At 40.0% G+C, this 26618-nt stretch overlaps 1 protein-coding gene and 1 long non-coding RNA gene across 5 annotated transcripts in view; both read left to right on the forward strand.

The window, feature by feature from the left end:
* The first annotated feature begins 5402 nt into the window (after positions 1 to 5402).
* LOC126640466 (uncharacterized) lies at positions 5403 to 15059 on the forward strand. Of its 2 annotated transcripts, XR_007629048.1 has the most exons (5): positions 5403 to 5531; positions 7962 to 8066; positions 9039 to 9131; positions 9785 to 9812; positions 13813 to 15059. It is a non-coding gene; the product is annotated as an uncharacterized LOC126640466 (long non-coding RNA). The 2 variants fall into 2 exon arrangements; XR_007629047.1 differs by lacking the exon at positions 5403 to 5531 and having other exon boundaries at positions 5610 to 8066.
* Positions 15060 to 17019: 1960 nt separating this feature from the next.
* CNIH3 (cornichon family AMPA receptor auxiliary protein 3) overlaps positions 17020 to 26618 on the forward strand; it is a 50778-nt gene continuing 41179 nt past the window's right edge. For 2 of the 3 annotated variants that reach the window (XR_007628919.1, XM_050315391.1), the window contains exon 1: positions 17020 to 17187. Coding sequence is in view for 2 of the 3 variants with exons in the window: in XM_050315391.1 (XP_050171348.1) it covers positions 17107 to 17187 (81 nt within the window). In the remaining variant the exon portion in view is untranslated. Of the gene's footprint in view, positions 17188 to 17522; positions 17586 to 26618 lie in introns of those variants that run through there. The other variant, XM_050315392.1, reaches the window with a different exon arrangement.

Raw genomic sequence — 26618 nt, forward strand, 5'->3', positions numbered from 1 at the left:
TTGGCACAATTCTAGTCTAGTCTCCAGAAGGAGATCATGAACAGATCTTTTGCTCTTTAAATTAACCCTGAAATATGTGTATTTGCTACAGGAATTTGGGTTTGCTTAGTGTCTCTCCACTGTTTATTCTGTGTTTGAATGACTTGGATTCTGGCTCTAGATCACTGTTGCCTGCTCTTGTGTTTTTTTGGTTTTTATATTGCATGTAGCTCATTTCAATCCTTCCACTAGCTTGTTTGTTTGGTTTGGTTTTTAGCCTTAAAAAGTTGGATTTTATTCCTCAAAGACTGGACAAATCACGTTAGAAACCAGTTTGTCTTCTGCTTTTTTTACAGCATATTTTGCTGGCCAGAATAAACAAAGCCTTGGGCAATTTGCCATCCTATTCTAGACAGGATGTCTAACAAGTGGAGTAAGTGCAAGGTCTGTTGTTTACATTGTGAATGAAGTTTGGAGTTTTTTGCTTCCCAGTTCAGTATTCTTTATTCTAAGAGTGTTTGCTTATCCTCTGTGGAGAAAGTTGCAATTCACCATGTGCAAATCTACATTTTTAGGCAGAAGAACACCCAGATATGTACTAGATTAAATGTGTTCCAACACTTGAATTACAGGAAAAAGAGTATGCTGAGAGAAGAAAAAGTCTGACATGTATGTTGATATTTACCTTAGTTTATGTGTTGGGAAGAGCATACTTGAAAGACATGAGTAGTAATGTATTTTATCCCTTCCCACACACATGGGGCCTGGCATGCCCTGGAAGAGAATCTCCTAGTAATTAGTATTAATTGCTATGATGTAGCACTCCAGTGGTTTATGAAGTGTCTCTGGTGTCTCACCGAAACCTAATGTTTCAGATACAGACATAAATATCATAAAATACAGTTTTCTTAATAAAGTTACACCCCTACTGATTAGCCAGTGCCCTGAAGTCTAGTGATAATAAGACCTGACTTAAACCTCCGTGCTCATCCCTGTGCACACTCCCTTCTGTGACAAACCAGCTCTTCCAGCACTCAAGTTTATTTCAATAGTTGAAAATTAGCTCCTTGTTCTCAAGAGCATCAAGGTCTGGCTGTCTGCAAGTGGTGGCTGCTAGATATGCATACTAATTTATTGATTTCAGGGAGAAAAACAAGAAAAGGGGAAAGAAGAGAGCTTAGGGGTGGAAAAAGAGCAAGAAAGTGGCTGCAGGAGCCTGGCAGCAGAGTGAGCCACAGTGCTCTGTCAGGAGATCAAAACAAGTGGATCCACCCTCATAATCTTCTTCTTGCACAACCCCTGACATGGCTGTGTGTGGCTGTGTTTCACCCTGAAAAGAGGTGAATAGAGGACAGACTGCTGACTTACACAACGTTTAGAGGAGATAGAGGTGAATTTTTAGACAGCCCCTGCAGCCAGTTCAATGAGTAAAATAACAAGTATAAAATAACAAGTAAGCAAGTTGATTTTGCATCAGGGTGCAACTAATTTAATAATTACCAGGCCAGACTCCTGCCTTCTGGTGTTTTGAATGCTGAGGTATAAAAATAAAATGTGTGAAATACAAAATAGGATTTCTGGATGGTGGGAGTGAGCAAGATTTTATTAAGGAGATTTGTTTAAATACTGCTACAGAAGGTGTAATACAGATCATACCATCTCACTAAGTCACAGGAGTTCAAGAGTTGAAAATGGCCATTTAGAACTTGGATGTATAAATAAGTGTCAGAGAAACTGAATAAATTCTTTTCTCTTGAAGTTGGAAAACCTTCTCAGACACTACAAATGACAGAAATTTCATCTTGTTCACCAGAAAGCCTTTCCAGAAGTGTCAGTGACTCATAGATTCAATGTCAGTCCTAAAAGCCTTCCAACACGAGGAGAATATGAAGTGATGAGGCATCCTCTGCTGCACATCTGCTTGAAGTACAGCACAGCGCTGTTTTAGCACCCATGTTTTTAGGAATACAGGCACTGAACGCCCCTTTTCGCAGCAAGACAGGATTGTCTCTTCTCTGTGGGATTTTTTTTTTTTTTCCATCTTCAAGCACAGATAGCCGAGGGAGGAAGTAACTGAGTGATTGGTTACTTGTGACTACTGAACAAAGGCCCCTTTAAAGAAATGTCTTTGAGTGTAAGCAAAGTTATGAGTTGTTAACCTACTGTTGATTTGCATTAGAAAATCACTTAAACAGACATTCTTCCTCGAAAAGTTCTGTCTGTTGCTTCCCAGAGGCTCATATGGGGCACTGTAACTTTGCTTCATCATCGCTTACAGTATTCCAGGAGGAGTACAAGGAAGGGATGAGAGACAAACAGAGAAATTAAAATAAATTTGGGATGTAATATCTTGGCCATTGATTATAGCAGAATTCCAACCTAGCTATGCTAGAAATGTACTCTGTTAGTTTGGACAAGCCATTGCAACAATTGACACCTCACACCCTTATTTGGTTTAGGACACAAGTTTCATGATTAGCTTAAGCCAATCTGAGACTGTACTGCTGCCAAAGGGACATTCCTCCCCCTTCTTACATCAGACCAGGCACCCACATGACCATACAATAAACTGATCCAACTGAAAACCAGCCCTGGGAAAAAGGAAAAAAAAAAAAAAAAGCAGATATTAGTTTTTAATTGAGTCTGAAAGTTAAGCAAGCTCACTGTTCTACCTGAAGGTTGTTGGGGTTAACAAAGTGGATGGACTGGGAACAAGCAGCTAGAGGGATGGAGAGGTTAAAGAACTGCCCTCTGGCAGTGAGATTCAGCAGAATGAGTCTTATTTTAAGTGGGTTTAAAGTTTCCTTTAGCATGCAGTGTGTGCCCAGGAAGGTTTGCTCAGTAGAGAGAAGCAGGTTGTGCTGCCACCCCAACAGCTGTGCTGTGTGCACTGGAGGGGTTGTGCTTTGGGTTAGCTCTGGGCTTGTCCCCTGCAGGAGCCTGCTGTATTGGGTATGCTCCTGGAGCGTGTCTTCCAACTTAGGTGATAACAAAAACTCATGTAGATGCACCCAGTGTGTACCTGGGGGTGCCAACAGGACTAACATTTTTTGAGACCTCTGGATGCTATCATCATATGAAAGTAGAGTCTGTTTGAACTCTCTTCTTGGGGTAGAGAGGCAGGAATGTAGCAGACCCAGTGCTGAGCAAGAAAAAAGAGACCACAAAGATTTCATGTGGTTTTGTCCCCACAAGAGACTGAGTCTTTTCTGTGGTGCTGCTTTCAAGCAATGGAGGGGTGCCAAGGTCTCTGTGGTTCTCATTGGTGATGGTGCACTCAATGCTTTTCCCACTTGTGATTATTACCAACATAAAGCTCTGCTTTTCTTAGCTCCTGGATGCTTCACCAAAGTAGTCTGCGGACTCACATTCTAGCTTAAATGTGTCTTTTTGAGCTGCATCCTTAATTTGCCCTTTGGGGGTGTTTTGTGCTGTTAGTGTATTTAAGCACTTACTCATATTTTTCGTGGGTCACTCTGGTAGTAAAAGACAGCAGGGGGCACCAAATCTGCATAATTCTGTTAAAATTACAGCATCCAGGTCCATGCTCATAAAACTGAAGTTATTATGCACGCTCTCAGTTTAACATCCGGAATTTTGTTCCAGCACTGATGTTTTCTAAGATACCTGCTTGATTCTCAGGAGCTACAGTGGTGAAAACAGAGGTCGAATTTCCACAAATGTACACAACTGGGCCAGTAGCAGACCTTTCCCCTGCCAGCTGTCATCCCACTCCCTTCCCTACTTAGTGTTATGGGCTCCAGAGCTCAAGCCCAGGAAGATGCTCTCTCTAATACTTAAATCAGGAACCCATTTGTATTTACAGAACTGAAGGCTTGTTTTTCAGTTCCAAAGTATCTTAATGTCGGTGTTGAAATCACAAGTGTTGGACTTTCTAATGAACTCAACTTCTGTTGAATGGCCATGCAAAATGTTTTCAAATCTAGAATAAGTGATGTAGCTTAACTCTGCCTCTGTTCTTTTGAAGAAACTGGAACTCATTCCTTTTGAATTGTTAAGAAAAAATCCTCTGCAAAATAAAAAGGAAACAAACACAAAATATATTTTTGAATATTGGTTTAAATGTAATCTGTGAGGATGGATCTGATTCAAAAGCTTCTTAATGTGAGTGGTTCACACTCATGAAACATCTGTGGGTACACTCAGAAAAATAAAACCTATTTTTTGTATATATAATATGTATGCATTATTTGTATTTTAGAAGGGCTTCAGGATTGGATCCTCATTTGATAACATACAAAGAAAAGTAACATTGCAGTTTGATAGACACTTTAAGAAATCTGTTAATTAGGAGCTACTAGTAGCGTGTTTCTGTTACAGCCAAGGACCAGGAAGATGAAAAAATGTGTTCAAACCTTGCTGACATGGTCACCACATAGTTTTTTTCCTGCCCTGCATGCCTGATCTTGGGTTTCTGTTCTTCCAAATTTAAAATCCTTCTTTGAAAAATCAGACCACAGAGAGAGGGAATGAAGCAGAATAGTTAGTCATGCAACTAAGAAGAGAACCTGGGTCTGAGACATGACTGCTCATTCTGTGGCTTTTGGTAAGTCATTTTAATGTCAGATTCACAAAGTAATTTAGTTATTTGAACTTTAAGTTCAGCTTGTTAGGTGCACACCTAAGTAAGTAGTGCTTCTAGGCTTCTTTATGTACTTTAAATGCAATTACTCATTGGATAAAATAGATAAACAACATACCTGCTAAGCCTGCCAGAACAGCATGTTCTTACAGGCAATTGCCATTGTTTCAGACAGCAGGAAAAGAACATCTTTTGTTGGGTGACCAATACTTAGGAGAGTAGCTGCACATGAATGTGCACGATGACAGCCTGAGAAGTGTCTAACAGCACCTGTCCTGATCTGTGCTGAACTGGTGGCACATGCCAAGCTGATCTGTGCATGTAGAGTCTGTCCAGTATATCTGGATTTAGTGATATTGTCAGATCTGAAATGTTAAAAGCAGGAGGAGAAATCAAGTGTGGTTTCCCCCAAGGAGATACCTCATTATGGGATTACTCTTCATGATTAGTTTACTGAGCATTTTCTCTGAGGGTTCACATGTCTTGTATTTTTGTGCAGTTTCACAGATTCACTGACCTTACAGCATTATTGTGAAGAGAAGTACATTCAATATTGGAAAGAGTCCTTATACCACCATAATGGGGATTGCATAAATATCTAGTGTAAATAGACTCTACATTACCCCTGATTTCTTCATAGAAAGTTTACACCCTTGAACTTTTGGCTTCATTTGTCCTACTCACAATAGCAGGTTAAAATAATGATTTCAAAACCGTATTTTACAGTCACCAGTCAAAAATTCTGTAGGACTCTAAATAACAGATCTGGATGGTTCCTTAATCATCTGCAGGTAATCATCTGTGTTTCTTCTGTCTCCATAGCTCTTAAACCCTGTCAGCTTGGACATCTCTGGAAGTGTTCAGGGTCAGGTTGGATGGGACTTTGAGCAATCCCAACAACCTGATGGATTGCAAGATGTCCCTGCCCATGGCAAGGGGGTTGGAGCAGGTGATCTTTAAAGGACTCTTCCATCCTAAACCTTTCTATTTGTTCTGTGACTTAGAATGTGTTAGGTAAGGTAATGAGTCTCTGGTTTGTAATTTGTAACCCAAATCCAGTCTTAGACCTTGGATGCAGTGTGCATGACATTTTCAAAGGTAGGTTATGGAAGCATGATCTGCTTGACATTTTTACATGACTATTAATGTCATGTTGGGAACATACAAGTTTAGCAACATAATCTCAATTTCATGGCTTTATCAATAGAAAAATCTTTCTAATTCCTAATTTAAATCACTTCTTATATTTAAAGACCATTGCATTCTACCCTATCTGTAGTGGGCAAAGAATATTATAGTATATATTTCCACACTCACTATCACTTTACATATCTGAAGACTGTTTTCAGTGTGTCTTCAGAGTTTTCTTTAGGTGGAATGAGCTCAGTTCTTTCTGCCTTATCTCCTAAGCTGATATCTCTAATATCTCCTGAATTATCTCAAACATGTGAACACAGTTTTCACAAGTGTAATGTTCCAAAATGTCACTACTTCACATCTTCAGTGCTGCCTTCTGTCTTATATATCCCAGTACAATATTTTCTGCTTTCATTCCAGATTGATACTATTCCATTTGTTCCATTTGTGACAAAACATGCAACTGTTTTTCTGAGTACTGCTGCATCATGCTGGGAAAATGCACCTGGTTTTGCTATTATTTTTTGCTATTCACGATTCACTGTCAAAATGAAAGGATTTGGCACATAGGATTCTACCTTAGGTCTAGCACTAGTAAAAACTCCCATTAATATTTTCGGTAACACAGAAGAGAGGATTATTAAATAGCATTCAGCCATCAGCTGCAGAGGATCTCTTAACTGCCTGTGAAAGGGTAGGATGTAAATTGAGAATCATCATGTCAAGTTAAGAAATCAGTATGAAAAGTATATGCTACTCAAAAAAGAAAAGCAAGAGCTACTTCATTTAGGTAGGAATAATTAAATACAAAATACTAAGAGTGGAGAAATCAGACAGCACTGTGAAACAGATCACAGAGTTAGGATATATGACTTTATTGCTCATTCCTTTTCCCAAGACCTGTTACTTTGTTATAGAAAGAATTTTGTTTCATTTCATACAGTTTTACCTAGATTAATCATTGGTCCTTGCTATTTCTTTCTTGCTCTCTTCTTGTTATTTGTTTAATTGAAATTAACAGAAAAATAATGGAATAAATAATTAAACATGGAAAAATGCTGATCTTTCCAAGGCTATTCCCTTTTCTTAAGATGGCTTTTATCTTTGCCAGTCTTCTGTCTTTCAGGATTTCTCAAATATCTAGTCAGTCTGAGATTAACAGCAATTTTTAAAATATAAAGCAGAACGGAAATATGTGCCAGTCTCCTTAAATAAACTGGCTTTCCTGCAGGGACATTTCATGCATATCTCAGACTGTCTCTCAATGTTCTGTAGCATTTAAGAAACATTTTTCTTGGTGTCAAAGATAGTAAAATATTAGTTATTATTGTGAAAAAGCACATTTTCACCATACCTATCAACACCATAAAACTTGTGTATTGAAGCAGAATCTCATTTAAGAAGTTGTGCAGACAGAAGGATGAATGTCTGCTGTTAGCACCTGTGAATTTGACAGATATTCAGATACGAAGTTGTGTGGTGATCTACTTTCACAATATAACGTAACAGTAAATTCAGATGCCTCAGATTTGAGGCCCAAAATTGCAGGGTTTGGAATTCACATGTGATGTTCAGAGACAGAAGACACTAATTAAGGTAGTAAAAGACACTGTGCATAAAATGGGTTTATACAATTATGGGCTGTGAAGCCTTGGACCAGAATGCTGTCAGGCAATTGGTTTATCTGGAGACTCCTCCCACTTTTAAAATATAAATATATTGGTTTCATGCCTCACCTAGGAATTCAAACAGGCTGAATATATCTTTGCCTTGCAGCACCATTAAATTAATGTTCCTACGAGTGGAGTTTCTAAACTCAAAGTTATCTTTTTAAAGAAGACCCTGGCTGCCTAGTGGGGGAAAATGGAAGATTTCATGCAGTTTTGTAGTTAAAAGCATATTTTTATTTACTTAACTGAAGTCCTAAACCCGATAACAAAGAATACTGATAAATACAACCAAAGAATTGCAAACAGTGTAATGTGTTTGGGTTAAATTCAGGCCTGACAGCCCTGCAGGATGAAATAATCCACATAGAATAATTTTGGAATGGGTAAAGGCATAGACACTCCCCAGTGCAGTTTCTGGATTTTAGTGTGGAGGTACCATTTGTTGGAGCAGAAGGGTAATTAAGTTTCTGTTCCTCCTCGCTTGCACCAAGGAGATTAGCAGGGGAATCTCATTCTTCTCAGTTTTGCAAGGCAGACACTTTTCTGATAAGAATTGAATTTGCTTATTTCAGACAGTCTGGTAAACAACCATCAGAGGACAACTTTTCTCAGCTGCTGTGTCAGTCTCACTGCAGTCTGGGCACACCTTGCCACATTCAGCTATCTTGGTTGCTCAGGTGAGTAGTTAGTTGGTAGGGAGATCAAACTGTTTACTCAGCTACTTAAGCTCATTTTCAGTAATTCTACCTCCTTCCTTGGGATACACTAGTCCCTCCTCTTCAAGGTGAAAATGAGCTCAGTAACACTGTTTGTGGATATAGGTCATCTTAATTCATCTTCCTAGTGACTTTTGTTACCTTTAGGACATAATTTATGTGAGAATTTACACGTCACTAATTCACACTATCCTTGCTGGAGACACTTCAGTTTAAAGGAAAACCAGCTTACTGTACTTTCAAAGCAAGATTACTTTCTCCTAGCAAGGCAAAGTGGCCTTAGTGGGAACTAGGGCAGCTAAGCTGCAGTGCTTGGAAACTTACACCCTAATTATCATTAATTAGCTTCTCCATCTGGGCCACAAAAAATATGTAAAGAATACTCAGAAGGTTGTCCAGTGCATTACCTTTTCCTGCAGTATGATCTCCATTGAATGCATGTGTGTTGCCTGGTCATACTGCAGTCGCTGCAGTGGAAAACGCTTTTGCAGTTTAAATTAGCAAAAGTGCTTTCTGATTTTCCGTTATTTTAATGTTCAAAGTATCCCTCAGAAGGTAGCATACATACATATGTAAGTTACAACAGTAACTGATAGATCATTAACATGAATTGGAAATACCAGAACTGCTAAAATATTATCTTTGCTTCCATTTCTGGACTGCACCCCTAGCTTGGCCACCTTCAGCTTTGCTTATGTTAATTATTTCAATGGATACTGAATTATTATCAACCCAATGGATGTTTCAGAAGCCAAAATAACCCCTCACCTGAATACTTGCTGAAAAAAGATTTTATTTTAGAAAATTGTGTCTACAAAGAAAACCTGCCTGGAGTTAGTTTGATTTTGAGAGTTGCTATACGTGCAATCCAAAGCAAACAAAAAAAAAAAAAAAAGGAAAAGACTTCATTTCTATTATATGTTTTTTTCACAGGAGTTTATAGGTCAACAATTTATGTGACCCAGTCAGCAAGAAATGCATGTGTAGCATCTACGTCTTTGGATCAATTAGCTGGCTGATGTCAAGGTAATTACATTAATATAAGGCTGTTGCAGGTTCAGGGAGGAGAGAGCTTAGTTTCTCTATGGAAGAACTAAATGCCTTGAACAGAGAAGAAGATTTTGTCTCTGTGTGTATGTGCAGTACTTGTAAGTCATAATAGTTTCTAAAAGGCTGTTTAACTTTCTGAAGTTGTCTTGCTGGTTCTGCTTCAAACTGGAAATATTTTATATGATGTTAAAGCCAGGATGGCTAATGTATTAAAGATTTATATTTAGAATAGGAATGATCTTCCAGAACAGCGTTCTCATGAGATTTCTTGCTAAACATGTTCCTACTCCTCCATTGCCACCTCCAACCTTTTCTTCTGGTATTTTTCCAATTTACAATATGAATTCTTCAGTACTTGTTGTCAAATGCTAAAATAGTTTTTATAAGAGACTTTAACTGAAGTGACTAGAGATTCTAAGTGATACAGAGTGCTATAATCATTAGTTTTACTCCTACAGTTAAAAATATCCCTATTTATAGAGTTTTTATTTTCTCTGCTTTAATATGAGAAATATGTTTCAAAGTTACAAAAGCTCAGGGGATCAGTTTGGACAGTCTTTACTTAAATTCAGTGTTTGATAAAGAGTTCTGTTATTGATGTGCTAATAATACAAGTCATTTTTTTGCAGCAAGTGATTTTTTTCCCTTTAAACAGAGGTAAGTCAAACCTGATACTAATTTATCAAGTCTGAGGACAAGGAGGCAGTGTAATAAGGGTCCTGAGCTGACAGGAACGAATCCATTCCTACTGTTGCTGCAGCACATGCTGCTGTATATCTGCATGGCCTCTCCTTCCTTTCACATCACAGGTGTGCCCACCTCTCATAAAACTGCCTCAAACCCAACTTTACTGAATAAATACAACCATAAAAGTATGTTTATGTATGCATTAGTCAACACTGTTATTTATGCAGACCATATTGTAACTATTCATTTGTGTGTGCAAGTTAAAAATGACTAAGACCATTAATTCAGTTCGAACACATATGTCAGTTTGGTGAAATACTGATTTTTTCCTAAACTATAGCAAAGACACCAGGTCTAGATTTACTGCACCAGATTGCTTTTTTCGGGACATCAGGGATGAGCATTCAGTATCAGTCTCCGAACAAAGAGACAAAGAGGAAGAGCATTTAGTTTCATATGAGAGAATTTAATCATCCTCTGAGAAGGAGAACTGTTGAAGGGCATCACATATTTGTCTTTGTTCTGGCATCTCTGTTCAGAATGATGGAGCCATAAGGTGTGGGGAGCACCAGCAGGGCTTGTAGATTAGCAGAGTATTACAGGCTCTGGGGTAGGAAAAAATGAAACATCTTTAAAATCTGAGGAATTTGGCTCAGAATGTCATTTCAGTGTTTGGACAAATGCATATTTTATGCAATTTTTCTTATTAGCATAACTAGCTCTGCAGGATCTTCAGTGACTGATGAAGGATTTCTCATAGGTTACTTATTCCGAAAATTTGATATTCCTCTTTCATTCCTTTGATGGAATTCAGTTATTCAGAATTGATAAAGTTGTAACCCACTCTCTCCCCAGCACAGACACAAATTAAATTCCTTCTTGGCAGGATTAAGTAATGTTAGCAAGCATTCCTTGTGTATAGTTTCCATGTATTGATTTGAAGGATATTAGGTAATGTCAAAGGCAATTAAGAGTGGTTCAGATATACGTTAAGGCCTTACTTTCTATTCCCTACATTGGCTCTCATTTTTATTTTGTGCTTCCTCTCCAGACTAAGGAGTTTGAACAGTTCAAAAAAATGTTCTTTGAAAAAAAAAAGTATATGTGTTATTTCACCAATGCTAAAAATCTTATTACTAGTTTGTGGAAGACTCCTGCCTTTCACGTATTTATTGGAAGGACTTCACATCTGGAAGGACATAACCTCTAAAAGATGAACATGAATTCTGCTGCTGCCATGAATAATTAGGGTCTTTGGCTAATTCTAATCCTTCTGAAAATTATTAGAGAACTGTTGGAACCAAGCAAATCCTTTCCCCATTCCATTTCACTTTAAAGCAGGACCTCCCTCCCCTGCAATTGCTTTTTCAACTGCTTTTTGCTACTCTGTCCTGGAACTAAGAGCAGAGATCCTGTCTTTCTGGAGTGCTTAGTATCCTGCCAGACATTTCAGCACTGGTGAGGAAGCAGTCTTGGTGAACTCCTAGAAGATAAAAGTTGAATTTGGAGGAGTTAAGGAAGTGGGAGGCAGTAGATGGACCAGGCTGAGAGTATAAACTAGCAAGAAGATAAGGGAAGGACAGGCTAATAGGAAAGAACTGTGTGGTAGAAGGGCAGAGGAAGCTGGAGCAATAGAGCAGAAAACCACAGCTTAGGAATTTAGAGGTGCAGTGGTATCTGTGCTCACAAAATTGGTCCACTAACCCTGCAGGTAATGCAAAAAGTCACGGATAACCTGATGACAAACACTGCTCTATTTGCTAGCAAGTTATCAGTAACATGCAGGGTCAAAATGTGTGTTGTGCCTCTGTGGTAATCAAAGCATGGGACAGAACAGTTACTGAGATCACTCAGTTCAGATGAGTGATCTGAGCTGCAAGACTCAAGGCCCAGTTTTGCCAGTGGCCACGATGGACATGAGTGTGATGACAGTGTGTAATTCTGATACTGGCTGGCAAGTGAATAGTAGAAGCAAAGCACTACGAAGTGTTGTGCTCCGAAGAGTCTTATTTTGCTATTTAGGAATATTTCTACATTGCATATTAATCTATGCTTTTGCAAGTGGATTTCAGTCATTAAACGTGGAGATTATAGACTGACAGGAACCTTAAAAACTTCAACAGGGGTGAATGTAAAGTTGTGTACTAAGGAAGGAATAAACCCTGGAAATTATATAGGCTGGAACCTATCCAGCTGAAGATGACCTGAGACAGGCAGTGGAATAGGTTGCCCAGAGAGGCTGGAGGTTTTCAAGACTTGACCAGATGAAGCCCTGGGCAACAAGTCTGACATTGACTTGGCACTGATTTGAGCAGGAGGTCAGACTAGAGACTCCTGAGGTCCCTTTCGACATAAACTTTCCTATGATCCTGTGATAATGTTGTTAAAATTTATTCATCCACGTCCTACAAAAGAAGGTGGGAACAGCTGGCAGTAAAATGAGATTATTGTCAGTGGGTTTGTGAACTATCACATTCCTGGTATCTGAAAATAAGGCTTCATTAACAAAATGTCACTTGCCTTTATTATTGCAAAGGTAACCTTTTGAAAGTGAACTGACCATGCAGTAATAGAGTCATTTCATCTGGAATCTGCAGATAATCTGAAATAATAATGCATGAGACTATGAAATGCTTCTATTAATCTCTGTGGGATATTAGCAGTAAAGCCCAATGATGGCAATTTGTATATAAGCGTTGTTAATAATTCAGTATTACTTAAGGTTCACAAAAGAGAGATTCAGATGTATTATTAAAAATACTTAATCTATGAATGACAGTTCTCTCCTATAATTAATGTAATGGCTTTTAGTCTAGCAGGCTTTTACTCAGTAATATGTTACACTTAAAACTATATATTGTAACAATAACATAGGAATCCTAAAACTATGAACCACCTTGGCTGAGGGTGTATCATCACCTTGTTGGTGGATTTATGGTGATTTTAGCCTCTCACTTCAGTGACTACTGGCCTTTTAAAGACTTGTCCTTTAGGTTTATACAGTTGAGGTAATTATTTGGGAGTTGAAAGGACTCATTAGCAGTCCCTTCTCCTCTCTGATGCCGTTCTGTAAATTAGCCACTGGAAATTTCTTTCAGTGCCTTCAAATTCTTTCGTTATCTAGCACAAAAGGTCATTTCCCATAAAATCAAGTGCTCCAACACCTGCTTATGTAAGGACATCCTGAACTCGTGAATCTATTAAATGTGTTTTCACAATCTATTTTCATGATCGGATGTTGTTTGGTTTTGAGTGCTGTCTGTTGCTCACCAGATGAACTCTGTTTTTATTACTAGTAACCTGAATTTTTCTGGTCCCCCCACCAAAAGCCATCTTAAGTGAAGAAATCCCAAATCATGATAGTGTTTTGCCCTATGATCATAGTTGAATAGTGATAGCTTTCAAAATCAGCATGTCAGTACTGCTTGTACAAAAGCAGCACCACCATCTATCCTCCTGTGATGACTCTCTGTGAAATTGGGAGCAGACTGTATCACAGTCATATTTTCCAATAAATATGCATGGTAAAGACAAATTCTTTACTGTTCCCCAGTACCAAATCCTAATAGTGATAGCTGTAGCATTACAAAACTTCATCTGTGCAAGGAGAGTGAGGCCCCTCACAGTCTTTTGTAAAACACCTTTCTCCACAGGTTTTACACACTGTCATGATCTGCTTGTGGGTACTGTGGGATACAGCCCACAAAACCAGTTCATGTAAAAACTTGTGCTAGGAAGTGTTATTAAGCTTGAAGTACCTTATGTGACCCATCAACAAATACATTTAAAAGGAATAGCCCCTGGTTAAACATGAGAGCAGAGACTACAAACCACTTTTTAATCAATCTGTACGTAATTTACTTTTCATTTCTTACTGACTTTCTACTTTGTCTGCAATTTATCTCATGGTCCAGCTTTCTGACTAATTTTTGCTGTTGCATTCCCAACAACACTAATTTTGCTGTTGCAGGTGTTTGCCATGGAGTTAGAACAGCAGTCCCTTCTGGAAATGGCTTGGGAATATCTCCTTGTATGGAGGAAGCAAGAGCATTTGTGAGATTTTGAAGACAAAAGAGTGAAAGATGAAGTGCTAAATCTGAGACTGTGGCTGTTAAAATGAGCAGCTGAATACCAGAGAGCAAGGATTACTGCATTGCCTAACAGACTGCTGCAGAACCTCTGAGCCTTTTATTTCCAGTAATAAAAAAGAAATCCACGTGAGTCTCAACGTGTGGATGTAATTTTGTTTATTTGGGGAAAAGAAGCGTTAAAATAACAATTTTCGAAAGCAACAGTTTTTCCTAAAGGAAAAAGAACTCAGTTTTTATACATAAAATCTATATCCTATACTCTGTGTTTGTCTGGTTTGCTTATTCCAGATCCCTTCAGTGGATAATGCTGCATCCTCAGCTCCCACACCCTCCACCCTGGTCTCTGTGATATACGTTATTTCAAAGGAGCACAGCTGGGTGCTGGACTGTAATTTCTCATGCAGCCAGGGTCAGATCCATTAGTATATGTGGAGGTTAGGACCAAGACCATGAAAGTAGATGGGGAGCTAATAGACAGACTGGTGTTCCTGCTGTGTTCACAGGGGCTTAAACCAGGGAGAAAACAGTCAGGCACATCCATATTATTTTCGCCTTTTGCTTCGTGATTTGCAGTAGCCTCATTCATAAATGACAAAGGAACAGCTCCCTGATGTGAGGTCCTCATACCACAGAGAGCTGTAATGAGTTTGGAACAAGATGGAGATAAGGAAGACTTTTTAGTGATTACTCAGACAAATCTCTGAGTACAAATCAGAGATGCGCTGAAGGAAGGGTGTATCTTTCCATCACTCTCCATCACTTAAACATCTGAGGATACTTAAGGTATTCTCACGGTATTATGTAAGAAGAACTCAGTAAGACAAAAGTGTCCTAAATGCAGCTTTATAGATTTTTTTCCTTTCACTGTATGTCAGAAACTTCTGTAATTTGACAGCCACTGGCAATGATTAATGGCTAGCAATATGGCCAGGGGCAATGTGTGTTTCAAAATCAGTACCAGGAAAGACTGTGTGATCTTGGAAGTCTTTGGCTGTGGAACTGTCTTGCAAAATGAAAAATAAATATTTTGCCTGTGTGTTTGATGAAGAGCTCCAAATACATAGCTGGAATATAAATGAAGGTGAGAAGACAGTGAAAACCAGCAGAATATTTACCTTGGAATGTGGTGCTAAGCTGAGATTTAATGGTTGTTTCCACTTCTTTTATGGTATATTTATATTTTTCATAGATGTGCATATATGTACAAGTGTATACTTAAAAGTGCTCCAGAAAGAAATATTTTATTTTCATTTTCTTAGAAGTATCAGTTTTTCCTGTGTTGAATCTTAACATAGGCAATATATATCCAGATACTGAAGTAACTGTGGCAAAATAAGTAAATATTTCCAAGCACGATTCCTGTACCTCATTTACTACTCTTTTCAAAATGTGTGGTTATGAATAAACCATTTACTTCCACACACATATGCTCTGATTTCAGGATTTCAGATACAAAAAAAATAAAAGGTCAGAGAATTACAATGGGTTTACTGCACCCCTGTATGACGCAAAGCTCATTACTACTTGCTATGTTCTGTCCTTCTTAATTAAAGCATCAGTTCACACGTACAGTCTGGAGCAGCTCAATTATGAAAGGTTAGATCCATCAGTTTATTCCTGATTGGTTTATTAATTACTGGTCTTGATTCTTGATTCAAATCAGCACTCTTTCCTCAGGATAAAAGTGCATATTATGTTAAAAATAATATCATAGAATCATAGAATCAGCCGGGTTGGAAAGGACCTCTGAGATCATCAAGTCCAACCCTTGATCCAATACCACTGTGGTTACTAGGCTAAGGCAGTAACTGCCACATCCAGTCTCATATACCATACTTTTAAACAAGAATATATTGTAAACATTTCAAAAGAAAGCTTCCATTGGACTTGGCTTTGATTGAATTACAATCTCCTGTTCCATGAAGTCTGACTTTCACAGGTAACCACTGGCAAATTTCTAGTTTTGTTACTGAACCGCCTTCAATCCATAAAATGATAGAACAAACACTGTGAGCTGAAACTCTTTTTCAGTTTTGTAAGGATGTTTCAAATAGCTTTCATCTATGGTCTTCAAAATATTTTTTAAATGCAACTTCTGATGGTTCTGTGGCATGGTCTCATGAAAACTTTTCGCTTGCAAACCTGCTGTATTGCGTCAGCTGATGCACTCCAAAGAAGTGGAAAAACTTTTGATAGTAAATCTAAACCAGATCTTTTTTAGAAATGGCTAAGCTGTGTCTGGAGATACCGCAGATGCTGTTAAAGACAAGGTGCGAAGGCAGGAACTTATCCTTCCTTCCTTCCTTCCTTATTTTAAACGTGTGCTTCAGTAATTTGGGTACTGCATATACCTGAAAGCCAGCAAGAGCACTTTCTCAGTTGATGGCATTTAAGAAAGGCTTGTCTTTATTTACTCCAACAGTAAGTGTCTTTTTCACCTAGTCGGAAAGGGTGGACTGGTTTCACTTTGCTGAGCTACTCTGCGGCGGTTCATGAGGTCTTGGGCTGGGTTCCTGTCCCCTCTCCATCAGAGAATGGACGCTCCAGCGCTGGCCTCCCCACGGACCTGGGATGCGTTTCATGGGATTTACCTGATCCTGAAAGGAAAACCAATAAGTAACACCCCACCACCACCACCAAAGCACTTCAAGTTTAGGCATATAATTATCTTCTCAGTATTTGGCCTGAACTGATCCCAGCCTACGCTCCTTCCTCTCACGCTGTCGTGACAGGATCTCAGTCAGAAACACGCGGCGCTGGCAGCAGCCGCTGCCCGAGCGGCGGCAGGAACCCCTCGCCAGCCCCGCACCGCCGAACCCCGCGCCACCAGCCCCGCACCGCCGAACCCCCGCGCCACCAGCCCCGCACCGCCGATCCCCGACCCCCTCCCCGCCGCACTCCCCCACCGAGGGGACCCGCCCCTCGGGGCCGCCCACCGCGGCTTCTCGGCGGGGCTGGAGCGCGGCGGAGGGGCCGGGCGAGGCGTCCGGTGCGGGGCGTTGCGGGGTCGGGGCGGGCTGGGCGGAGCGGCAGCGGCTGCGGGGGGCGCGGAGCCCGCCCGGCCCCGCGGCGTGTGCGGCGCTGCCCGGGCACTGCGCCGCGCCGGCGGCTCGGGGGTCGCCGCTCTCCCGCTGAAGTGAAGGTGAAGGGGGGCGCGGAGGGCTCTCCTCGCCATGGCCTTCACCTTCGCCGCCTTCTGCTACATGCTGTCGCTGGTGCTCTGCGCCGCCCTCATCTTCTTCGCCATCTGGCATGTGAGTACTCCGGCCCCGCATCACCCCTTCCCTCCGGCTGAAGCGGGATCCAGCCCTCGGTGTGGAGGGTCGTGCCACGAGGGGAGCGGGGCGGCGGGACGGGCTGGGGTTGGGGCGGGCAGCCCCTCGCCCGGGGAGCTGCGTCCCGCGCTTCCCCCGCCTGTGGCCCCGGTGCCAGGACGGGCGGACCGCGCCGTGGCACCTCTGCGTGGGTGACGGTGGCTAGTACATTTGTATAAGCGTAAAGACCGGTGGCCGCGCCGCTGTCTGTGACAGCTTGGTCCCCGCTCTCGGGAAGCGCTCGAAGGCTGAGCGCTGCCCCAGCCCTGCGCTGAGGGCTGAGTTCAGGGATGCTCGTGGTTCCGGCACCGGCTGTGCTCAGACGTGAGGTCTTCCAGGTAAGAACATCTGCTTTTCTTGCCTGCGAAGGAGAAACTGCCCCATACCTGATGCAGCAGTAAGGTTGCTTTTCTTTCAGTAATTACTACATTAATAAGTTCTTAAAAAGTCGGGGTTGAATGTGAAACTCTCTCATCCTTCTAATGCATGAGCTGGATATTGGAGTCCACCTTCATTAATTTCCCTGGAAAGCATTGGTGCTCACTCCTTACTGTACGCTGGGTGGCTGTGGTAGGCATAAGCATGTAACTTAGAGGGTGTTTATTTCCTCAGTAATGAGATTATGCATAATTTTGCAATTCTCTTATACTGTTACATATTTTGGAATTATTTACACTGCATGTGTGCTACGCAACTCCATGTCATAGACATTCAGGATGGAACAGGATAAGCTGAAAAATAGAACAAGTCTCATGAATGTATCTACAGCTACCTGATGAAGTAAGAAAAGAAATCCTCCTTTACTTACAAGCAAGGGAGATACAGAATATATTTTTATTGAAATGAGAGTAAAGCTGCTAGCTTAGTTGTATTAGCACTATGAAACAGATTCTTCTGTCATGAGAATACCTTGACATTTAATTATTTTGTACCCTTAATGGGGCAGTTACAAGATTTTTTTCTTACTAATGAAACCACAAAAGTGTGATGGTAATGCCAAGTATTGTAGGGATGTCAAGTACTGCAAGGCTGAAAAGGATTTCTAGCAGTCAGCTACTGCATTACTCTGAAACAAAGGAGTAGTACAATTTGAATGATTACTCATGTTTTCTTTCCTCCTCTTCCTCAAATCTTAAGATTCCCAAAAGTGCTCAGCTTCTTCAAAGGTTTTAGAGTTAATAGTATGTTCTGCTCTGAATCTCTAGCTAGAAATTAAAACATTTTCATTATTGCAACAATTTTAATAATTGTTTTATATATTTGAAGTATATTATTGTGTTCTCTTTTTCCTGGACTGAAGTTGTTGTCTGAAGATATACAGTACTTCAAGCAAATCTGGCAAATTGTTCTTCCATAAGTGAGTGTAGTTGCTGCAAATTTATTTGTAGTGAAACAATTTTTCAACTTTCAGTCTATAAAGTCATGAAGAGCAATCTCTTAGTACTGGAGCTCTGTAAGGCAACTTGGAAATAAAACCTTTTGTCAATACGCTTCAGTTTATGCAGCATGTTTCTTACATCTATTGAAAAATTGTTGAGGAATTGAAATTGAAAATTTCAATTATAAATGTAAGTGCTGTTCTGTTATCATAGTGCAAGAATTGGTATCATAATTTATTGTAAATAGATAGCAGTTCTATTAAAATACATGGTTTGAGAAGGAAGGTCATGGAATAACAGATTTAACACCCTGCCAGAATAAACTTTTAAGCATGCATATTATCCCCATATACAAAGCACAAGAAGATTTATTATCCTTTCTGTAAGAATTGTTATTGTGTGGTTTCTTGTGTAAGTTACATGTTCAGTCATGGGAGTTTCTTTTACCTTAAATATCTCAATTGTAAAAATCTTCCCAAGAAACAAAACTCCTACTCCTTCCTTGTGGCTTGATTTTTTTTTTTTTCACTATAATATACTTGTAAGGGACAGTAAATTTATTGTAAATAGGTCCTCCTAAGGGCAGTGGAGGATTTCAGTAATTAAATTTTCCTGTTAAAGTGCTTTTTGGTTTTTTCATTGCTAAGAATAAGCTGCTGATTAATCTGAGCATCCCAACACTTTCAAAGATTTCTGAGGTTCTAAGACTTAATAAGAACTTATGTTTTGTACATTATTTTAAAGGATAAGAAAAAGCTATAGCATTTGGACTTGATACTGTTCTAACCTGAAGCTGACTGAGGTTTGGGCAGTTATCTGGAATGAATTAACAGTGGATCAAATAAAATTTCATTTTCTTTCTGCTGGCAAGCCAGATGAATTACAATTTTCATTAATATTGATCTAATAGGTTCAATAAAAACTATAAAACCAAAACAAGAGAGTAAAGTGAGAATTGTTTTTTTTTTTTGGACACTGTGCTTTTCTGATGCCTTTCTTCTAAGAAGTTAAAGACTCTATGCATTCCTGTGCTCTCTACTCTTTGGGAGCAGACAAAATGAAGCTGGTCAGAACATTTTAAAGGAATTGTAAATAAAATACACAAAATCCTTCAGACATCTGGAACATGTCATAATTTTTTTCCTGCCTCTGGGTGATCTTCTTGTATAGGTAGCCAGTGGTGTCTGTCTTAATAAAGAAACACCAAAAAAACCCCAAACCAAAATTAGATACTATCAGAAACATTTGTTTAAACTCTGCCCAAGAATTATCTTAATGTATTCTTGCTGGAATTTTACTCATACATATTAAATGAAAGAAAAGGGATGAAGATATATTTCCATGTACTTCATACTACCAGCACGATTCCCTGTGGTACAGGAATTGCTTAAGGATGGAGGTTGTTCAGTGACCACAATACCTCAAGCTGTAATGTCATAATACTAGGAACATCACGTAGAAGGGGATGTTTTCATAACACTTTCGTGGAAAAGTGCTAGAGAATTTAGTAGAGGATGGTGACCTTTCTGCTTGGTTTCTTAATCTGAGTATAAATACATGGCTCTTGCTGTAGAAACACAGTTACAGTAGTGCTCTGTTTTACCAGCTGCAGTGTCACTGAAATGTGTTTTGGCCAAGGTGTCGTCTCAAATGGACTGATGCAACTGAGCATATTTTGGTGTGGTACATATGGGAGCATATTTTTATGTGATACAACTAACAGCAGAATTTGGTTTATTAACTATGTGATTTGATATCCTCATCTGATCTTGTTGTAAACTCAGGAACAGAGCGTGTGGTCTTTATTACTCACCATCACAGACACTTTGTTTTGCTGACCACAGCGCTTGTTCTTGTTTATATATAGCTTTTTACTGGTCGGTTTTACTCCATTCCTAAACTCTCTTGAACTAAGATTTATCCTCCTGTTAACATCTAACTGAGCTATGTCAAGTCTGTTTGAAGTCCCAACAAGACTTGACATACCACAATAATTTCTAGTGTAGCTCCACTAAGTTGTGTCTGAAGTGAAGTTAACTAAAGCTGACCAAATTATGGCTTTTCTTTCCTGATTTAAAATGTGGCATGCTTGTGTGAAGTCCCACAGCACTATTATTCTCTTAAAACATATTAGTTTGGGGTCATCTTAGTCCTTCCCTTTTTACGATATTTTAAGATGAAAATACTTGCTTTGAAATTTGTTACTTAAAGGAAAGATAATACCAGAGCAAAACAAGTCATAGTTATCAAGAACTTCACTGTTTTAAAAGAGGAGAATTTCTGTGGTGGGCTCTCTCTCTTTTTCAAGTCATACAAGCGTATCTTTGCGTGTGTGCGACTGCTTCATAACCAGCACTCCTTAAGCATTGCCAGAAAGTAGGAGTATCATGCCAGTGAAAAAACTGATGGTGCCAGCCTGAGAAGCTGTACCATATTGAATGCTTTTTGGAGTATTTGGGTATGATCGTGAACTCAGATGAATCCAGGAGCAGCTCTCTGGCATGACCAGAGTTGTGTGAGCTGAAGTTGATGGCAGTTACTTGAGCCAGGTGTAAGAAGAATAAAGCAGCAGAGCGTGGAACTTTTCTGTTATGTGCCCCTCCCCTCCTTATTTCTCTTTTGAAGTGTGAGGATAGTATTAATCCTGATAAACTACCTTAATAGGCCTTTGGCTTCACTTAACAGGTATAAGTTCACAGGTATACTTAAAAACAATGGGAGGCAGTGACTGAACAGAGTAATATAGGCTAAAATTGACTTGTAGTTTTAAGTCAAAGCATCCTTTTTTTTTTTTTTTTTGCAAACACCAGGGAAAGAAGCCCTTGGAATATGTATTGTGTTGTTTCTGCTAATGGCTTTGTGTATTACGTTTCTCAGACAGCTTGAATTATCTGTGCCTGTTTTTCTCATTTGCTAAGTGTGAGTAATGGAACTAAACTGTCACTTCATTTAACATCTATTCCTAAAATGTCTTTGCCTTTTGACAGAAGGTGCTATTTACATATAACATGTTGCCACTTCTGTTATTTTTCACTGTACTGTCCTGGTGATGTGGACTGTGTTTTATTAGTACTTAAGATTCAACAGCCTAGGTAAAAAATTCTAAAGCTCTCCAGGTTATGTGTGGAATTTGGTGAATATTCGTTATCTGATTTACTTTGGCAACCTCATGAAACCCATAGTCTAATTTTGAAGATACATTAAAAAGTACACAAGAAGATCCTGTAAAGCTTGGATTGATAACAAATTCAGTTGAGCAAAATGCTTTGGTCACAAACTGTGTGCTGGTCTATCAATGTTCTCTGTGTCTTACTGTTTCTGTGACTTAGATTTGGAGGATAGATCCCTGCCTTACCTGAAACCAGCAAAGAGATCTATGAGCTCCCTTGAACCTGTGCTTCTCTCCACAAAAGGCTCCCAGTCTCAATTTAACTTCTTTGCAATGCTTTAGAGCGTGTCATGAAAAGGAAGTAATTTCCTTACAGGCTTGTGGTAAAGCTTGAATTTTCTTTCAGATATTGAAGTTCAGTACTGTTCTTTAATGAGTCATTAATACACTTATCTGAGAATGTTGGATAATTACGAGCTTAAAAATAAAATTAGATGAAGCTTTGATGAATGGGAGCACAAATGCTGTTACTATATGTTATACATGTTTCTTGAAGATGTCTTTTCTTCCCTAAGCAGCTAAGCACATTGTCCCTGAAGGTTTTACAGTCATGACAGTTTAAGGAATGAGTCTGATATTTCCACTCTTTTTAAAAACAGAGCACAACCAGATTGGTCTGGCTATAACATGGCTTGACAGTTCCCTTACAACTTTTCTTTCAGAAGTTTGTCTCATTAATGCTGACAGACAGATATTAGGCCAGGCAGCACAGACTGTGGAGCAAACTGTATCTTATATATTAGAAAAGAAGTATATTTCAGTTTAGTTACCATGTCATGCTTAAATAATAATTAAAAAGATCATAGAAGTCTTTGGGCTCTAACATAGACTTAAATGCTGTGGAAAGATCAAGTGGATCTCAGTGTATGCTTGAACTGTTGTGATGAGATTTATTTGGAGAAAGGTTTTAAATTACGTGTGTTTGCCACTGGCTGTAATTCCAGATGCTTCACAAGTCACAATGACTCCATTATCTGTGTAAAATAAATTATTCTGTGGAGTCTTGTGCCTCCCACAATATGTGCAGAGAGCTATTTAAATGTTATTTGCTTGTCACCCATCTGTTTTTTTTTTTTTTCATTTTAGGATTAGTTGGAAAATCTACTTACTAAAGGGATTTTATATCCAAATTGGTAAATAATGTATTTCTAGTGCTTTTTCAAAACTGCTATGCTTGTTAATAAGCAAGGCAATATAGCTGTCATATTTTATTAGACCATGAGTACGACTCTTAGATTGAGTCTGAGGCATGAATTTATAGCTCGTTACACATATTTGTTTATTCAGCCACCACGTACTACATGAAATCACACTTAAAACATTGAATTCAACCCTCAGCCCTCTGGCTTAGTGTATTTCCCCCACCCCAACATAATATCCTTTTAGCAAAATATTTTTCAGAAAGAGTAAGAAGCTCAGCAGATAGTAAGAATGTTTTCCATGCAGATAACAGACATCTCTTTGACCTGTTCCTCATCCTCAGTGCCTGTGACATGCTGTTCATTTATAAGCGCTGTTGCTGCTGACAGCTGAAGGTGACTCTACCAGGCAGTGGAACTAGGTCTCGTTTAAGTTGTAAGCTGGGGATACTGAGAGACTTAAGCTTCTGAAAGTGGTATTTTGGAAAACACTCCCACTTTCTGTGGAAACAAAGTATGTCTCCCACATAAAACAGGCAAGAATTATTATTATTTCCACTCTGAAAAGAGTCACTTAAAGTCACAGGGCAGAGTCAGCTGATGAGGTAAAAGCAGAAAAATGTCAAATACTGTTTGATTTACTGGGTCAACTTCCAGTGTTTCACAGTTGGACATTCCCATTTAAAAAATTCAATTTGTGACCGTGATGCTGTGCAGAGAGCAAGATGCAATTTTATTAACGGAATGGGTTTTGTGTTCCTTGATAATAATTGCAACATCGGAAATATCCAGTTCCTGTTAAAAGAAACAATAAAGTGTTCATAGAATAATTTTGATTGGAAGGGTTCTAAGAAATCACCTCCCAAATCTCTTCTTCAAAGCAGGCCTAATTTCAAAGTTAGGCCAGGTTGCTCAGGGTCTTGTCCAGGTCACTTATGAACTCTCCTTGGGTGGAGGGATGAAACACCACCTGGGTGGACAAGGGGAGAGCGGTGGATATTATCTACCTGGATTTCAGCAAGGCTTTCAATACTGTCACAATATCCTGAGAGGCAAGCTCAGGGAGAGTGGACTGGATGTGTGAACAGTGAGGTGAATTTGGAACTGGATGAACAGCAGATCCCAGAGGGTCGTAATCAGAGGCAGAGGGTCTAGCTGGAGGCCTGTCACTAGTGGCATCCCCCAAGGTTCGATACTGGGCCCAGTATTCTTTACCTTATTCGTGGATGACTTGGATGAAGGGGCAGAGGCCACCTCAGGAAGTTCGCTGACAACGCCAAGCTGGAGGAGTGGCCGATACCCCAGAGGGCTGTGCAGCCCTTCAGAAGGTCCTTGACAGGTTGGAGAGATGGGCAGAGAGGAACTGTTTGACATTTGACAAAGGCAAGTGCAGAATCCTGCTCCTGGGGAGGAATAACCCCAGGCACCAGCACAAGCTGGGGGCCAGGTGGAGACCAGTGACAAGTGGTGTTCCTCCGGGGTTGGTATTGGGACTGACGCTGTTTAACATCTCTGTCGGTGACAGGGACAGTGGGATCGAGTGCATCCTCAGCAGGTTTAATGACACCAAGCTGTGTGGTGTGGTGGACATGCTGGAGGGAAGGCATGCCATCCAGAAGGATCTTGACAGCTTGAGAGGTGGTCCTGTGTGAACCTCATGAAGTTCAACAAGACCAAGTGCAAGGTCCTGCTCCTGGGTCGGGGTAATCCCAAGCACAAATACAGGCTGGGCAGAGGAAGGATTGAGGGCAGGTCTAAGGAGAAGGACTCGAGGATGCTGGTTGATGAGAAGTTCAGCATAACCCAGCAATGTGCCCTTGCAGCCCAGAAACCCAAATGTACCCTGGGCTGCATCAAAAGAACTGTGACCGGCAGGTCAAGGGTGATGATTCTCCCCCTCTACTCTGCTCTGACGAGACCCCACCTGGAGTGCTGCATTCAGCCCTGGTACACCTGACATGAGAAGAACGTAAACCTCTTGGAATGGGTCCAGAGGAGTTCCATGAAGATGCTTAGAGGGCAGGAGCACCCCTCCTATGAAGACGGGCTGAGAGGATTGGGGTTGTTCTACCTGGAGAAGAGAAGGCTCCAGTGAGACCTTATAGCACCTTCCAGTACCTGAAGGCAGCCCACAAGAGACAGAGAGGGACTTTTTACAAGGGCATGTAGTGACAGGACAAGGGGCAATGGCTTTAAACTGACAAAGGGTAGTTTTAAATTCAGAGGAATGTCAATGCACTTCGTGAAAGCAGGACAAAGCATTTTTCTCCACTTCCCATTGAAAAGGTAATACTATAAAGCAGGGATTTATTTTAGGAATGACATTGTGAAAAGTTACATTAAAATCACAAAACATTTACAATGGAAGTAGGTTTTCTCAGCAAGATACTGCAGGAGTGCTGAACTTGCAGCTCCAGGTTTGATAACGTGAACACATGAAGCAGAACATAAGAGAGATGAAGAAATAATGCCATCATTGAGTTGTTCCATAGTACACCGCTTGCAACTCTCTCATCAATGCAGTAGGTCATGAAAAATCTATGGATTGTTTTTGGGTCCTTTTGTATTTTTATGCTTTTGAGGGTCATGTCATATTTTAGCTGTCGAAGATAGGTTGGGGTTTTTTTAGATACATCTGGAAGTGTAGCTACTTTGCTGGAGGAATTGAAGCTTAAAATATTTAGGAGACCTACAGTAAAATGATGAGAATTAATAACTTGTAGTTCTTGCAATTATCTCAAAACAGGCAGCGTGCAAGCACCAGGCATTGTTGATACGAGCACCATTTTTTTAATAGAATGACATTTGATTTGTTAGTGTATTTAAATGCCAACCATCTTCATGCTGTGTGTGAGTCATGATTTCAAGTGTTTAATTGTTTAGTCAATCTTCTGTTGCCTTATTTTTTAGCATTATGAGTTTGGGCTAAATAGTTCACATTGTATCACTAAGTGGAAACTGCTTTATGCATTCACAGAATGGGCATTTATAAGCAAACATAATGAAGGCTCCACTGAAATCAGTTTGATTGAATGTGCTTCAGAGTTGTTCTTCCCTCAGTGTTATATAAACACTATTAGCAGATCCTTTAGAAAATTGATTTGCCGATCATCTAAGTGGCAGACCTGTTTGGAGCTCTGCTGAAATGTATCCTTAGCCTTAATCATGCCCCTGTAATTAAAGTAAGGGGTTTCATAAGAACCTAGCTAAGCAGATGGGGATGCTTTTTGGGCTGCTGTTATTTTATTCTCAAATTTTTTGGTTGTTTTTGCGGTCTCCTGTGTCCCTTCCTCTTGCCCTCATTCTGCAGCCACAGCTGCATTGCTGCTGTATTGCTTCACCTTGCCTTAGCCCTGCAAACACACCTGTTTTGTGTATGTGAGTGTGTGGGTGTGTGTGTCTTAGAGTTACTTCCTCCAAGTTCTGCCTGACCGCTTTTTAGGGAAAGAAAAATTAGGAAGATCTTGAATCTGATCATCCCTGCCTGACGCCTCCTGTATTAGAAGAGCCCCTGTTCCCTTGTCCTGCCTCTTGCTGGTCTAGCTGGGCTTCTGCTGTGCCACTGGGAGGCAGGAAGCACAGATTCAGCAGAATTTCTGTCTGCTGTGGGCTTCTTTCTGAGACAGCATTGGTAGGACTCTGCTGTTGAGTGGGTAATGGGGAATAAAAATGGTGTGGGAAGCA

The sequence above is a fragment of the Myiozetetes cayanensis genome, unplaced genomic scaffold (assembly GCF_022539395.1).
Source record: "Myiozetetes cayanensis isolate MyiCay16 unplaced genomic scaffold, myiCay2020 scf2-11, whole genome shotgun sequence".
NCBI classification, from domain to species: domain Eukaryota; kingdom Metazoa; phylum Chordata; class Aves; order Passeriformes; family Tyrannidae; genus Myiozetetes; species Myiozetetes cayanensis.